General features: G+C 36.0%; 1 protein-coding gene across 1 annotated transcript in view; it reads right to left on the minus strand.

Moving 5' to 3' along the window:
• LOC137660002 (uncharacterized) overlaps positions 1-17952 on the minus strand; it is a 27359-nt gene extending 9407 nt beyond the window's left edge. The window contains exon 1 of the mRNA XM_068394736.1: positions 17840-17952. Within this exon, the coding sequence (XP_068250837.1) occupies positions 17840-17952 (113 nt within the window). The remainder of the gene's footprint in view (positions 1-17839) is intronic.
• Positions 17953-18436: the final 484 nt, after the last annotated feature.

Consider the following 18436-nt stretch of genomic DNA (forward strand, 5'->3'; position numbering starts at 1 on the left):
TATAGTATATATATTTATATATATATAGTATATATATATATATATATATATATATATATATATATATTATATATATATTATATATATATATATATTATATATATATATATATTATATATATATATATATATATATATATATTATATATATATATATTATATATATATATCATCGGTCGTAACTAGTCTACTGCATGACAAATCCTCAGATATGTCAGTCCACTTGCGTGTTGAAGGTCTTGGTATTATTATTATTATTATTATTATTATTATTATTATTTATTATTTGTTATATGTTATTTATTATGTTATTTTTCATTTTTGTTATTGTTATTTATTATTTATTATTATTACTCCGACGCCGACGATGATATATGCAGTTAATTATAATAGTCAGGCCTTCTCCATCATGAGGCTCAATACTACACAGTTGTGACGGTGCCGAGAGAGGGTTGTGAACTCAAAGGCAGGAAGCAATCAACTCTCCTTTATATACAAAACCTCAAGGCAACAGGACATAACAAGTTAACAAGACAGACAATGTTACAGAGGAAAACAGCAGACATGAATTTTCATGTTCGTTTAGTGCGAGGGAAGAGCGAAGATAAAAGCATAATATATGCAAAAGGAATTATGTACAATTTTGTGACACACGGTTGGTACATGGCTCCCCCCCTAAAAATGACATACTGTACATGTTAAATAGGGCGCCCTGTTCTAGAGAGGCGAACTGTAGGCGGGTCATCTGACAGAAGATAAGCAGGTTTTAGACGATCAATGGAGACCCAGTCTTCTTTGCCCCGAATGTTTAGGAGGAATGCTTTCGGACTGCGTCTGATCACAAGGAAAGGGCCCGTGTAAGGGGGCGTTAGTGGTGGCTTGCTGGTGTCGTTGCGCAGGAAGACGTGCGTTGCAGAGTGCAAGTCCGTTGGTATGTGATGCTTCGCTGGGGGCTTGTAAGTCTGGCGGCACGGAGTAAATTTTCCCACGACGTGACGTATGCGCTGGAGATCGTCGGAGGAGGTTGTAGAAGGAAAAAATTCGGCAGGGACGACCAACGGGTCGCCATACACCATTTTAGCTGCCGAGACGTCGAGGGTGTCTTTAGGAGTGGTCCTTAGTCCCAGGAGGACCCAGGGAAGCTGAGTAAACCAGTTGCAATCCTTGCAGCGGGACATCAAAGCTGCTTTGAGGGTGCGATGAAAACGTTCAACCATTCCATTGGCAGCGGGGTTGTAGGCTGTTGTCTGATGTAGGGTGATGCCCAGGAGATTCGCTATTGACGTCCACAATTGAGAGGTGAAAGTGGTTCCCCCTGTCAGAAGTAATATGCTCAGGGATACCGAATCTTGAAATCCATCCAGAGAGTAAGGCAGACGTACATGAGGCGGACATTGCAGTTTCCATGGGAATGGCTTCAGGCCAACGAGTGGAGCGGTCGATGACGGTAAACAGGTAACGATGTCCTTGTGATGTGGGGTAGAGGGCCTACAACGTCGACATGAATGTGTGCGAAACAACGCTGAGGTTGAGGAAAGGTGCCCACTCCTGAATCCGTTGTGTCGATGTACTTTGGAAGTTTGGCAAGAAGTACAGGCGCGGACCCAATCCTTAGCATCCTTAGAAATGCCGTGCCAAATGAACTTTGCCTTCAGCAGCTGTGCAGTAGAACGGCACGAGTGATGTGAAAGGCCGTGAATGAAATCAAACTCCTGTCGGCGCATGGGAGCAGGAATCCAAGGTCGCGGTCTACCAGTACTGACATCACAGAGGAGGGTGGTGTTGGAGTCTTCGAGGGGAAAGTCTTCCCAACGGAGGGACGTGCAGGATGTCCTACAAACTTGATACTCTGGATCCTGTCGTTGGGCTTCAGCCAGGGCGTTGTAATCCAATCCCTGTTGAACGTCAGCCACCGTGTTTCTTGACAGGGCATCGGCAACGGGATTCATTTTCCCAGGGACGTATTGGAGGGTGCAATTGTATTCAGCCACGGCGGAGAGATGTCGGCGTTGACGGGGCGGACCAGGCGTCAGACTGTCGAGTGAAGGCGTGCACCAGAGGCATGTGGTCTGTGCGAATGACGAAGGGCCGTACCTTCTAAGAAATGGCGAAAGTGACGGACAGCCAAGTGCACTGCCAGCAATTCAAGATCGAAGGTAGAATAACCCGATTCTGCCTTGGACAGTCTTCTGCTGAAGAAGGCCAATGGGCAGGGCGAGCCTTTGACCGCCTGCTCGAGTACTGCACCAATAGCGACGTCGCTGGCATCGGTGGAGAGAAGGAGAGGGGCGTGTGGGGATAGGAAAAGTGAGAGCCGCAGCAGTTGATAGGGCCTTCTTTGCATTGCAGAAGGCTGCTTCTTGAAGGGGACCCCACTTCAGGTCCTTTGGCTTGCCCTTGAGGGAGGCGTAGAGGGGAGCAAGAGTGGCGGCAATGGCTGGCAGAAAACGGTGATAATAGTGTATCATGCCCAAGAATTCCTGCAGAGCTTTGACGGTCGAGGGCGCGGGGAAGTTCTGAACGGCTGCTACCTTCTCAGGGAGGGGATGGACTCCTTCAGGAGTGATACGGTGCCCTAAGAACGACACTTCGTTGGCGCCAAAGGTACACTTGCCGTACCGGACTACAAGGCCGTTTTGTTGCAGGCGGTCGAGCACGATGCGCAGGTGACGGAGGTGGTAGTAGCAAAACTGCGGCGGATGGGAGGTAGTAAGTGGCTGTAGAAGTCGTTCGTTGGGGCGCGAGCGATTGGTGGGTGGTGGGTGGTTTTGTCGCCGCTTTGGCACGTCACGGGGTAGGCGTGTATGTCCTACGGCATTCATGTCAGCTTCGGTTGACGTTGAATAGGCATCCTCGTCGTCAGGGGTGGAGGCGTTGATGGAGGTCTTGAAGTGGCTCTCCATAAGGGCGTCGGCTTTGGTCATCAAGTCCTTTATGGGTAAACTATCGACATCGGGTATGGCAGCACGTACAGGTTCGGGTAAACGGCGGTGAAGTAGGTTCACCTCTTGAGGAGAGCCGTCTGCGGCAGGTTGAAGGCGAGCGATACTGGTCATTTCCCTGAGGGCAAGCGAAGCCCTTTGGTCCCCCAACGGTTGTTGTGAGAGCTGAAAAAGCTTTGCTATACGGGCGGCTGGCGACGGCGAGTACTGCTGCAGAAGGTATGTTTTGAGGGCGTCGTACGCTATTGGGGTGTCTCCTTGTTCACAAAGCCAGTCGGATATTTCTGGAAAGGTGTCCTCGGGTATCGCCGCGAGAACATAATCCGCTTTGGTGGTTGAGCGAGTCACGCCCCTGATACGAAACTGGACTTCTGCTCGCTGAAACCAAGCAAACGCCTCTCCGTTGGCAAACGATGAAAGTTTGAATGGAGCGACCGCACCACCAACTGCTGTAGAGTCCGCCATAGTACGAACGATGAAGGGGCGACGGGATGGGGGTGGAATGCGGTGGGAGCGAGTCGACTTCCCGGGGTCACCAATGTGACGGTGCCGAGAGAGGGTTGTGAACTCAAAGGCAGGAAGCAATCAACTGAGTTATATTATTATAGAACACTCTCCTTTATATACAAAACCTCAAGGCAACAAGTTAACAAGACAGACAATGTTACAGAGGAAAACAGCAGACATGAATTTTCATGTTCGTTTAGTGCGAGGGAAGAGCGAAGATACAAGCATAATATATGCAAAAGGAATTATGTACAATTGTGTGACACACGGTTGGTACACAGTACTCGAGACGTTTTATTCCAGCTTTGACCAAGTTGTGGAATGATCTTCTTAATAGGGAGGTTGAATCAGTAGAACTTCAGAAGTTCAAACTCGCAGCTAATGTTTTTATGTGAACAGGCTTACATAAGTCTTTTTGTAGTTTATAAATCAAATATGTTTTAATGTTGTTAATGTTTTCAAAATTCTTTATTTTATTTTCATTACTTCTTATTTCGTTTATTTATTTCCTTATTTCCTTTCCTCACTGGGCTATTTTTCCCTGTTGGAGCCCTGTGGCCTATACCATTTGGCTTTTCCAACTAGGGTTGTAGCTTAGCTAGTAATAATAATAATATATATGTGTATTTATATATATATATATGTGTGGTAGAAATATATTTCTATTCGAGCACGATATTGTGTTGATTTTCATCCATATTGGCTCATTGGGGGTAATTCGAGAGAGAGTTTCACTTCTCGCATGATTGTGACTGGAGACAGAGAGAAAGAAAGCTTCAATTATTATATGATTGTCAGAGAGACAGGGAATTTATTTTATAATTGAGAGAGAGAGAGAGAGAGAGAGAGAGAGAGAGAGAGAGAGAGAGGGAGAGAGAGAGGGAGAGAGATAATTTGCTGTTGCTAATTATACCATTAGATGGTGTATTACTTAAAAAAACAAAAGAAATAATTACAAAGAATCTTCTTGATAACAATTTAGAGGAAATCACAGAAAAATTTATACCGTTGAATGGTATATATTACATTTCATTCACAATTCCTAATTAATATTTCTTATAAGGTTTAACATTATTTTTTTTTCTTTTTGCCAACTTGGAAAGACACAGTTAATTTCAGATTTCAGGAACTGCTACAATCATGTAAATTACTTTCCATATGATTATTATTTCGGATCCTCTTGGTATTGTTGACGAAGAGCTAATGAAGATTTGGGAACACTAATTACTACCGTTGAGAATCGGTCTGCATAATTGTGCTTTGATGTTCTGATTGAATCACATCTACTTGGTTGAATGTTGGGGGAGGGGGGAGAGGGGGGGGGGGAGTTGGTGACAGGTGTTGCTTTAATTACAGGAACGGGGCGAGTTTGGTTATGTGGTCATAACATCACAACAAGGATGGTGGTGGGGTGGTTGATGTAATGGCATTACAAGGAGAGAGAGAGAGAGAGAGAGAGAGAGAGAGAGAGAGAGAGAGAGAGAGAGAGATTTTCTTTTTAATCTTTTTGTTGACTTATTTTCGTTTTAGCTTTGTAATTTCCAATTATTTTTCACTTTTCAAGTTTTCTCTAATGGTGATTGTCATCTTGAAGTCTATAATTCTCTAGGAGTCTAGGTGGATGGAATTTTAGTTAATGATGGGCAAGTCTTTCTCTCTCTCTCTCTCTCTCTCTCTCTCTCTCTCTCTCTCTCTCTCTCTCTCTCTCTCTCTCTCTCTCTCTCTCTCTCTCTCTCTCAAGAACGGGTACAATTTTGTTTCCAATTAAATAATATGTCTGGAATTGAACGGGTACAATTGTTTCCAATGAACTAATATGTCTGGAATTGTAATAATTCAGTCATGTGTTCCATAATTGATGAAATACCCAAATTGCTAACCTTTCTGATATTCGGCCAAAATGCTGTAATTATAGCTGAACACTTTGCTATAACTAATCCTCTGTAAAGCTTTTACTGAAATCTGTAATTGACAGTTTGGCGATTTATTTGAAAAGCATTGAAGCGATTACGTAACGTTCTTACAATGCCGTTTCCTATTTGGACAAAGTATTTTTAATACACAATTGGTAATGAATAAGGAAACGTTTTGTGAGATCGAGCAAGGTTGAAATTGAGTGTTGAGAACCAAATTAAAGAACGAAATAATAAAAAAAAGAAATAAGAATTAAGACATTCCCGACATTCGATCAGATTACCTGTATAGGAAAGATTTATTTGTGATAATCTAAATGGAAAGAGGATAATAAACATGGCTTTATGATGGAATTTGTTTGTGAAGTATTTCTTAAGCTCCAATGAAAGACACTTTTGTAATGTCTAATGGACATTGGCAAAGTGATTGAAATTACTGAATTTGTTGTGGAAATAAACGAAATATTAAAATACTGAAATATTGTAATGAGGTAAAAGTTTTTGACCCATTATCGCATTCATGTTATTGATTTTATGAACTCAAAAGCAAAAATGAATAAAACTGTATACGTATGATGTGTGTTGATTATGAAATATGAAAGACAACTGATAAAAGAGGAGCGTTCGATGAAAAATAACATTTTAACCTTATTTAAATTCGTGTTTATGATATTAGGTGTTTTAGGAAATTTTTATCCAAGATGCATTATGAAACATTGAAATTTGAATGAATGATTGACAAAGAGGTCTCGGGACGGTAAATTGACATTTGACATGGAAAAATATTATCTTATATAAAAACTGTTCATTCTTAATTGGCAAGTAAATATATTTTTCATGCATGGAATTAGATTTAATTCGTGTATATTTTCATGAAGTAAATTAGATTTTATTTGTATAGTTTTTCATGTATGAAATTAGATAATTCGTGTACTTTTTCGTGAATAAGATTTGATTTAATTCGTGGTTTTTCATGGAGGAAATTAGATTTAATTCGTGTAGTTTTTCATAAGAAATTAAATTTAATTCCTATAGTTTTTTATGTATAAGATTTGATTTAATTCGTGGTGTCTATGTACGAAGTTATATCTAATTCGTGTATTTCATCATGTGAAAAATTAGATTTAATTCGTGTAATTTTTCTTGTATGAAATTTAATTCACATGGTGACACCAGTTTTTTTTTTTAAACCAAACACGTATTCGTATTTGACAAATTATATATTTGTATGTTTTAATTGGTAAAAGGAGGTGATTTACCAGTACAATGAGTCAAACTCGACTCTTATAGAGCTTACTCGAATAAATATAAATGTTGAATCTTAAAAGATATTTGTTTAATAAATGTAGATGAAAAATATATAGCAATAGAAATTTAAATATATCTATAAAACCCATGCTTCTTAAAGACTTTAAAACCTTGAAAACAGATAAACACTGAATAAAATACAATGTCAGAAGATATTTATTTTGTATAGCGACTCTATCATATAGAGCTACCATCAAATGTTAAATAAATAAAAACACTTCAAAGTTATGGATACCCGAGGCGTATAATCGTACCAGATATATTGTACATTTATCATAGGTTGAATTTCATTCCTATTTTTTCGCTTTTTCTCCAAACTTTTACCTTAACCAAATTCTTTTCATGGGTTTATTTCAATTTATTGTATATTTTAGTTTTTAGTTTTAGGTAATCATTCAGGTTTTTTTTTTTCTTCATTATTACATTTCCATCCATTTTTATTTCAAGCAAATCGTAACACAACCTTTAATCATAATCCAGTTTTTTTCTTTCTTTATTTTTTTTTTTACCATCCAGCTATGTGTTTGTAAGCAAATCCTATTTCATAACAGATGTATGACATCTATCCCTGAGGTATTTTGAGAAGGCATAATACAACATAATACAACAGATGTATGACGTTATTCCCAGATGTATTTTAAGAAAATCATAACTGCTCTATGACGTCTGTCCCCGAGGTATTTAAAAATAAAGCTAACACCTAAGAGATGTATGATGTGTTTCCCTAGGTATGAGACGCGTTAATTTCTCACTTCATAAACAAGAGGAATTTTCTCCGTAAATTGCTGCTGACGTCAGCGAATCTGATGGTTTTTTGGGGGGAGTGACGATGAGCCTTATGCTCTGTGGAGTTGGGGACGATTTTACTTTATCTTCAATTAATAATTGTATGGTTTGTTGTACTTACATCATCTTTTGCGGAAAATCTCGGTAATTTTTATTTTATTTTATGTAAATAATTTTCTCTCAAGTCGATTTTTTTTCTGAACTTCGAACTTGATTTGTTCTGAAAGATAATTGAATGCCAAAACTCTTGATAGATTTAGGTAATCTTATACACTTTTCATGTCAATATTTACTGTATAAAATTATTTGTGTTTTTGGTAATACCTGACTTATCTATCTATTATCTATCTGATTTATCTATCTCCCCATCTATTTATGAAAATCCTTGAAAGTTTCTCCCTGTAGCTCAGCTTCAAAGAGCTGTAACTTGACGGAGATTAGAGCTGCTATCTTATTTTCATAATCCAGTTACTCGCTTTTAAGGGAAGTTGGTGATAAGCTTCTAGATGGAGCATTTCTTCTTCTTTTTTTTTTCTTAGCGACGTTGTCATATCTTCGTGTGTTTGAAAGTAGGATAGATGGGATTAAATTCAGATTGACCGGAGGGATAGAAAACGTGGCACCGTCGGTATTCTCAGAGTTTCAACCCTTTGTATCTGGGCTTCTTCTTGTATCGCACCGGTATCCCTACATTAAGGGGTCGTTTGCCTGGTGGTGGTTATTATTATTATTATTATTATTATTATTAGTAGTAGTAGTAGTAGTAGTAGTAGTAGTAGTAGTAGTAGTAGTAGTAGTATTACTATTATTATTATTATTATTATTATTATTGTTATTATTATTAATGTTACTACTTGCTAAGTTGCAACCCTAGTAGGAAAAGCAGGATACTATGAGCCGAGGGGCTCTTATTGGGAAAAATAAACCAGTGAGGAAAGGAAAAGAGGAAAAATAACGTGTTTTAAAAACAGTAATATTAAAATAAATATTTCCTTTATAAACTATATATACCTGAACAAAACTGGAGAAAGATGAATAAGATAGATTGTTGTGCCCGAGTGTACCCTCAAGCAAGAGAACTCTAACTCAAGACAGTGGAAGACCGTGGTACAGAGGCTATGGCACTACCCAAGACTTAGAGAACAATGGTTTGATTTTGGAGTGTCCTAGAAGAAGAGCTTACCATAGCTAAAGGGTCTCTTCTAGCCTTACTAAGTGGAAAAGGCCTCTGAACAGTTACAGTACAGAAGTTAACCCCTTGGGTAAAGAAGAATTGTTTGGCAGTCTCAGTGTTGTCAGGCGTATGAGGACAGAGGAGAATATGTAAAGAATAGGCCAGACTATTCAGTGTATGAGTAGGCAAAGGGAAAATGAACCGTAACCAGAGAGAAGGATCCAATGTAGTACTGTCTGGCCAGTCACAAAGGATGCGTAGTATCAGGCATGGTTAATAATTTAGCAAAGTTTTTACGATTGCATGCCTTTAGAATCAACCATAGTTATTGGCGATGGTTCCAGACTTTTGCTAAAAAGCAAGGCTGCAAGGCAACAGCTGTCCTTTTAGTCGTTTTCTATTACACGCAAGGCGTACGGTGGTAGTATTCTTCTTATACCCCTATCACAGGGCAACCTTTGTATGTGGGCTGCACTGTAGAAATCAATAATGAGGAAAGATTGGTATTCGGACCATCGTTAGTATCTCTACATAAGTACTAATGGAAGTGTCTTTTTTCCATGTCAAGATTAAAGGAAATACGCTGACTACTATATTTTGTATCTTTTATTGAAGATATTTGATTCATTGACCGAGGGTAGCATAAAGAAAATTGTTATTTTCTAAATTCTTTTGGTTAAAGTCTGCATTACCAGCCATCCTTAAAGGTCTTCACGTATTAATTGCACATCAACAGAAAATATAAATGAAATAATCCATTAGAAAATTTCAATGTCTATCTCCGGGTTTCTGAAATAATTGAAAAATAGGCCTAATTTTAATAGCATACTACTGTTGAAGATAGAAATTTAATCTCACAATAAATGCTCAACCTTAATTATATGAGTTTGGCTAAGTTTGGATGTCAGCAACTCATTATGGTAATGAAATGAAAGTGAGTAATTTGAATTCAAGGATCCTAACATCATTATTGTTATATTTCGGTGTTTGATACAACTTCGCTGTACACACACACACACACACACATACACACACAATAGGGACGCAAAAGAGTGGTTATCTTGTTCTATGGTAATATAAGTTAAATTATTTATTTGTGAAATCCTGTCCCTCGATGAAGGACCTTTTAGTGGTCTGGGAAACTTTTAAATATATATATATATATATATATATATATTATATATATATATGTATGTATATATATATATATATATATGTGTGTCTGTGTGTGTGTGTTTGTATATATATATATATATATATATATTCATATATATATATACATACATATATTTTTTTTTAATATCCTTATGAAGTAGTTATCGTCGAACCTTCTTTAAAACCTTTTAATGTTGTAGTTACACTAGTTAATTTTTATTCAATTTCGTATGGCGATAAAATGACTTATTACATTTAATTAAGAAGGAAATACCAGTTTCTGTGTTTCTACTAAGTACTGGGCAAAGTCTTTTATGTACTTGATAATATTTCTATTTACTTTTTTAATAAACTCAATTCCCAACCTTTATTACTGGAAGACCGTAATAAATTACCTTTATGTACTGATAACAGTGTTACTATGTTAGCATTAGCAAAGGAATCTGTCGTACATTTCCGGTAGAAATAAACAATCTAATCTTACGGTTCAAATTAGATGTACACATTACTCCCATTGGATTGAAGGGGCTCTCTTTCCCCCCCCCCCCACCCTTGTCCCAGGTTGATTTCCTACTTTGTAACCAAGAGAAATTTGCATCATAAATATCCCCTGATGTCACACTATGGGTTATTCCCAGGAAAAAAATGGAGGTAATTAATGGGTCTTATTTCCTTCTTCATTTTCTCTCTCTCTTTCCCCATTACGAGTGAGGTAATTATTCCCGTAGACGCGAGTATCATTTTACAAACCATATTTTCTCAGGCAGCAGTACGCTCTGTATAGTTTATGGAGCCTCATTTCTTACTCGATTTTATGGTAAGGTGGTCAGAACCCGGATGTTTTGAAGGTGTTTTTTTTTTTTCTTTTTATTTGTATTATGGTCTGCTATTTTGTTTTGGATAACAGCGTAATGGAGACCTTCTTTCGTTCTCATATGTCTCTTTGTGCTACCGAAGATTGGGGGAGAGCAAGTATGATTTGGGAATACCCTGTTATTAAGGCGTACGAAGTAAGGCAATTTCTAAATAGACATCCCGCTGTCAACAATGAAAATGATTGATATTCTCTCTCTCTCTCTCTCTCTCTCTCTCTCTCTCTCTCTCTCTCTAATGTATGGTTATTATTTTTAAAACTGATATGTTACTTAGAAATTTTTTTAATGTGAACGGGATGTTTAGTGGCAAGAGAACTAATTGTTCAATCCTATAATTAAATATTTATTTTTTCATCCCCTTTTCTCACAATAACTAGTGTATTCCATGTTTCAAATCAATGAGCTGCTTTTTAAGGATATTTCCTTTTCCAGCTATGCCTTATCTTAACAGAGTTTGTTTCTTCCTTCACTTTACCTACAAGAAAACTCTCTCTCTCTCTCTCTCTCTCTCTCTCTCTCTCTCTCTCTCTCTCTTCACATCCTTTTATACTGAAGAATGAGAGTGAATTGCCGAAGCCCAGCGTCATAAATCACGTTATTCGCCAATGAAATGGATTGAGGGAAAGCTTCAGCGCCTGTGCCATTCGAAGCCTCAGTTGGAAGAATAGGAAGAACAATGTAATCCGGATTCATGGGACAGTCGAAGCGAGCAATTTTTGACGGAAAATCGCATTCAGCCCAGAGAAACGACTTCAGTTTTACCACGAATATCTCGCCTAATGGATACCTACATTCGCAGACCGCGGGAAAAAAAAATGTTTATTTTTATGTCTTTTTCTGGGTTACGTCTGTGTGGCATATCCCGGAACACTTAATAACTAAATTCTATCATTTAACTTTAAAGCAAACAAATATGCTCTATCATATATATATATATATATATATATATACAGTATATATATATAATATATATATATATATACACAGATATATATATATGATATATATTTATATTATATATATAATATATATATGATATATATAATATATTATATATATATATATATATATATTATATATATTTATTTATATATAAAGTATATATATATAATATATATATATATTTATATATATATATATATATATATATACAGTATTTATATATATGAAAGATATATATAATATATATATTATATAATATATATATATATATATATATATCTATGATATATATATGATATATATAATATATATATAATATATATAATATATATATATAATGTAATATATATAATATATATAATATATATATTATATATTATATATAATATGTATATATTATATAGAATATATATATGTATATAATATCTATATATATAATATATATATAATGTATATATATATAATATATATATATAAATATATATAAATATATATAAATATATAATATATATATACATATATATATATATATATATATATCACATGTATTCTATCTTCCAAGGCACTTCCCCCATTTTGGGAGGAGGGGGGTAGCCGACATAAAAAAGAAGTGGCCGGGACTTTTCTTCTGTATGCTCCTTCCTGCTGTTTGTTAATACATTGCATTTTCATCCATACTGTTTTAGGCAAATCATAGCAGATATATGACATCTTTTCTCGAGATATTTTAAGAAATCCTAATACAATAGATGTATGACGTCATTCCCAGAAGTTCTATCTATTTTATTTTACCAAGGAACTTCCCCTAATTTTGGAAAAAGGACTTTTTCTCTCTGACGAAAGATTCATCCGAGTTTGGTTGGTAGGGTGCCACAGCCCACCCTTCTTGTTGTCCACCACAAAAGAAGTTTCAAAATACTGATTTCCCTACTGCTGCTACTTCAGCAGTAGCCAAGGCGACCAGAGGGAGTAGCAAGGCATATTAGAACTGCATCATAATCGCTCGCCATTTATTTTTATTCCTAGCACGCTCCTTTGCCTCTCGCATGTATCCTCCTACCACCTAGAGCTTTCTTCACCTCATCCTTCCACCCAAACCTTGACCTTCCTCTTGTACTTCTCCCATCAACTATTGCATTTATCACCTTCTTCAGAAGACAGCCTTTTTCCATTCTGTTCATATGACCAAACCACTTCATAGCATTCAGATATAAAATGACTGAAGTTGATTTGCCTTTATATCAGTGATGGTAGGATTTCGGCTGTGACTAGGGGCAGCCCAAAATCTTCATCATGCCTTCCAAATAAGCATCCTGATTGGCCGCCAATGAAACGATCTCTGCTCCGTTGTGACTTTTCTCTCCCAAATAAATATGAACTCATTGCTCCTTTCTTCTGGCAGGCTGTACAAGAGTGTGCTGCGCACACCAGCCGCGTAGGTCACTATCAAAGTATCATGATAACCTTTGAAGTTTTGCTATTCCTATTGTTATTTTTACATGAAATAGCTGCGAGATGAAGCGGCAAATGATTGTGGGTGGAGCATGTTAAATATTTTCGGCTGCACCGATTTGTTTCCTATGATTTCAGCATGATACTTTTCGAGCTCTGTTGATAAATTATAAGTATTTTTTTGGAAGTTAAATAATTTTGGTTATCAGTCTTACTTTTTGTTATGATATATATTTATATTTTTACATTTTATTCTCTCTCTCTCTCTCTCTCTCTCTCTCTCTCTCTCTCTCTCTCCAGCAGTTATTATTTCGTATAAGGTTAGTTTTAGTATTTTATTTTTAATCTTTAATCTTTATATATTTTATTTTTGACGTAAAATGTAAAATATCATAATAACGGAAAAACTATTCCAATAATAACCAAACCCTTTATCGTAGACTCGAATTGAATACATTTTAATCTCACCTCTTTATTAAATATTCATAAATAGAATCAAAAGTAAAGGTCCATCTACCTGGAAAATATAATAGGATGAAAGTTTCAGTGCCACGGGGGGCGTGAGTTGCTCTGAAGCCCCCCATGACTCATTACTTGTGCTGTAATAGTTCCACCTAAGAAGATTAACTAATTACAACAATCCTTTATGCAACAGACTAAATGCAGTGCTAATCCGCTTGGGAGGTTCCCAGAATTCCGTCTCGCCCTAAAGAATTTTTCATCGTTGATATATTTTTAGGGGTGACACAAAATGTGCGCTGTATACTTATGTATCATTTGCATTCACTCGTGCATGAATATTATGGTATTTTACACATTGAGACCTGTCTTCTATATTCAAATAAGCCAAATGTTTTAATATATTAATATCTGGTTTTTCTCGTATACCTCGTGATCAGAGATCCAAGGGGGAACCATCCAAATACAATAGCTTCTAGCTGGCCAGGGAATCGAACCCTGGTCCAGGAAGCAGGCATAACAGTGAATGTACCATTTAGCCACGAAGACCATGGTATACTTGTGCGTGGATGTTGCTACATCCGTATTCAAATATACTTACACCCTTATCTTGCACAACAAGTACGAAGGCAGGAATTGATAATTTCAAAGGAAGGAAGGAAGGAAAAATTCTTAATTATTCTTTGTAATGAGTAAATCTCTCAGATCATAGAAGGAACGAATGTTTTAGATTTCCCATTGAGGTAAACCTACTTCGCCATTGCCTCAATTTGTCTGTCAGATATCAAATACGTCTGCTTTGGGTTTACTTGATCAGCACATTTTCTTTATAGATGTCTAGGAATAAATTTGGTGTTTTATAGCTGATGGTGAAGATAGGCAGGAGATACAAGGGGTAGATGTGAGAAGTTTTGTTTTACTGAAACAGAATGGTTGTCAACCTGGGACACTTGATTCGATTGCCCTCTTCTTTGTGTTCTCGCTTGCACTCACACGCAAACTTTGTATATATATGTATTTATATATGTATATATATGTATATGTGTTATATATATATGTATACGTATGTGTGTGTATATGTATATATATATATATATATACATATATATATATATATATATATACAGGTATACATATATATATATAGGTATACATATATATATAGGTATATATATATATATATATATAGATATATATATATATAGATATATATATATAGATATATATATATATACCTATATATATACCTATATATATACCTATATATACCTATATATATATATATATATATAGGTATATATATGTATACGTATATGTATTTATATGTATTTATATGTATACGTATATGTGTATATGTATATGTATATATATATATATATATACAGTATGTGTGGTATGTATATATATATATATATATGTATATATATATATATATATATATACATGTATATATATATATATATGTATATATATATATATATATATATTTATATATATATATTTGCATATATAGATGGAGATTATTTGGGCATGCTCTTCGCACTTCCCGAGAGAGATTAGTGCATCAAATTTTCGAATGGGTACCACAAGGCACTAGAATCATTTGTTACCCAGGCCCACTTGGCCGAGGACTATAAAGCGTGAAGTGGGGATGATGAATGGAGAAATATTGATTTGAAAGCTCAAGAGAGAGACGACTGGCGAAATCTAACCGAGGCCATTTGCGTCAATAGGCGTAGGAGGAGATGATGATAATATACTGTACATACCACCATAGGATAAGTCTTTATACCTGAATAAACATAAAATCAAGTCTGTACACAGTCTTCATAGCTTTCTATTCATCGGAAAATATTTCTTAAATATTTCAGAAAGTAAAGTTTTTTTCTTCTGAAAAGGGGAGCGAGGTCGTGCGGGTGGGATCAAAGAACCGAATTGTAATATCGAGAAAGACCAGGGCTGGATGGAAACTATATGTATATATATCCCTAAGAAATTTCCTTTGAGAGACGAATTTACTGACCAAAAGATTAAACCGACTCCGTTTCTTCCGGAATGTCAGAGGAAATGTCACTCAAAAGGAAATGAATTTCAATGATAAAGGAAGTTGAAGTCCAAGGGGGGGGGGGGGGGTTCATAAGGGCTTTCAATATTTCACCTACAAATAAAGACACTCTCTCTCTCTCTCTCTCTCTCTCTCTCTCTCTCTCAATATTAAAACTGCAAGCAAGGACTTTCAATCTCTATCATTATTATACCTGTAAACAAAGACTTTCTCTCACTCAATATTAAACCTGAAAACAAGGATTTTCTCTCAATATTAAACCTGCAAACAAGGACTTTCTCTCCTTATTAAACCCACAAACAAGGACTTTCTCTCTATCAACATTAAACCTGCAAACAAGGACTTTCTCTCTATCAATATTAAACCTACAATCAAGGACTTTTTCTCAATATTGAATGTACAAACAAGTATAACATTATCTCTCTCTCTCTCTCTCCCTCTCTCTCTCAATATCAACATTAAACCTGCTAACTAGGACTTTCTCAATATTATACCCTCAAAGAAGGACTTTCTCTCTCTCAATATTAAACCTGCAAACAAGGATTTTCGCTTAATTAAACCTGCAAATAAGGACTTTCTCGTTATCTCAATATTAAGTGCAAACAACGATTTTCTCTCCATTAAACCTGTAAATAAGGACTTTCTCTTTCTCTCTATATTAAACCTGCAAACAAGGTCTTTCTTTTTCTCAATATTAAACCTGCAAACAAGGACTTTCTCTCTCAATATTAAACCTGCAAACAAGGACTTTCTCTCAATATTGAACCTGCAAACAAGGACTTTCTCTCAATATTAAACATGCAAACAAAGACTTTCTCTCTGAATATTAAACCTGCAAACAAGGACTTTCTCTCAATATTAAACATGCAAACAAGGACTTTCTATTTCTCAGAATTAAACCTGCAAACAAGGAATTTCTCTCAAAATTAAATTGCAAACAACGACTTTATCTCTCTCTCTCTCTCTCTCTCAATATTAAGACTGCAAACAAGGACCTTTTCTCTCAAAATTGAACCTGCAAACAACGACTTTCTCTCAATATTAGACCTGGAAACTAGGACTATCTCTCTCAAAATTAAACCTGCAAACGACTTTCTATCCCTCACTCTCAATATTAAACCTTCAAACAATGACTTTTTCTCTCTCAAAATTAAACCTGCAAACAACGACTTTCTCTCTCTCTCAATATTAGACCTGCAAACAAGGACTTTCTCTCTCTCAAAACGAAACCTGCATACAACGACTTTCTCTCAGTATTAAACCTGCAAACAAGGACTTTTTCTCTCTCAAAATTAAACCTGCAAACAACGACTTTCTCTCTCAATATTAAACCTACAGACAAGGAATTTCCCTCTCTCAGTATTAAACCTGCAAACAAGGACTTTCTTCCAATAATAAACCTGCAAATAAGGACTCTCTCTCTCTCTCTCTCTCTCTCTCTCTCTCTCTCTCTCTCCAAACTGATTCCTGTCGCAATTTAGTGTTGAGTGCGAAGAAACGCTGGGCCAAACCAATTGGAATAGATGTTTAAGCGATGTGAGAGAGAGAGAGAGAGAGAGAGAGAGAGAGAGAGAGAGAGAGAGCGCTATCGCTTATCATCACTATGCATAAGATTAAGCATGTTCTTGGAGTCTGGGTTGCTCTCTCTCTCTCTCTCTCTCTCTCTCTCTCTCTCTCTCTCTCTAGCTGTTATTATTTCTTATCAGGTTAGTTTTAATATTTTATTTTTAATATTTAAATATTTGTTTTTGACGTAAAATGTAAAATATCATAATAACGAAAAAACTATTCCAATAATAACTGAACCTTTTTCATACACTCGAATTGGATACATTTTAATCTCATCTTTTTTTTTTTTTTTTTTTTTAAATATTCATGAATAGAATTAAAAGTAAATGTTCATGTACCCGGAAAATATAATAGGATGAAAGTTTCAGTGCCTCGGGTGCGAGTTGCTCTGAAGCCCCCCATGACTCATTACTTGTGCTGTAATAGTTCCACCTAAGAAGATTAACTAATTACAACAATCCTTTTTATGCAACAGACTAAATGCGGTGCTAATCCGCTTGGGAGTTTCCCAGAATTCCGTCTCGCCCTAAAGAATTTTTCACCGTTGATATATTTTTAGGAATGACACAAAATGTACGTTGTATGCTTATGTATCATTTGCATTCATTCGTGCATGAATACTATGGTATACATGATAAACTTCGCACATTTAGAAGTGTTTTTCATATTCAAATAAGCCATATGTTTTAATACCTTAATATCTGGTTTTTCTCGTATACCTCGTGATCAGATCCAAGGGGGAACCACTCAAAGACAATAGCTTCCAGCTGACCAGGGAATCGATCACAGTTCCAAGAAGCTGTCATGACAGTGACATTACCATTTAGCCACGACGACCATGGTATACATGTGCGTGGATGTTGCAACATCCGTCTTCAAATATACTTACACCCGTATTATCTCGCACAGCGAGTATGAAGGTAAGAAGAAAAAAATCTTTATTAATAATTCTTTTTAATGAGTAAATCTCTCAGATCATAGAAGGAACCAATGTTTTAGATTTCGCACTGAGGTAAATCTACTTCGCCTTTGCCTCAATTTGTGGGTCAGATATCAAATACGTCTGCTCTGGGTTTACTTAATCAGCTCATTTTTTTTCATTGACGTCTACGAATAAATTTGGTGTTTTATAGTTGATGGCGAAGATAGGCAGGAGATACAAGGGATAGATGTGAAGAGCTTTGTTATACTGAAACAGAATGGTTGTTAACATTGGATACTTTTGATTGCCTTCGAAATTGTTTGCTCGCTTGCACACACGGAATCTTATGTATATATATATATGTATAT

This window comes from Palaemon carinicauda, chromosome 20 (assembly GCF_036898095.1).
Source record: "Palaemon carinicauda isolate YSFRI2023 chromosome 20, ASM3689809v2, whole genome shotgun sequence".
NCBI classification, from domain to species: domain Eukaryota; kingdom Metazoa; phylum Arthropoda; class Malacostraca; order Decapoda; family Palaemonidae; genus Palaemon; species Palaemon carinicauda.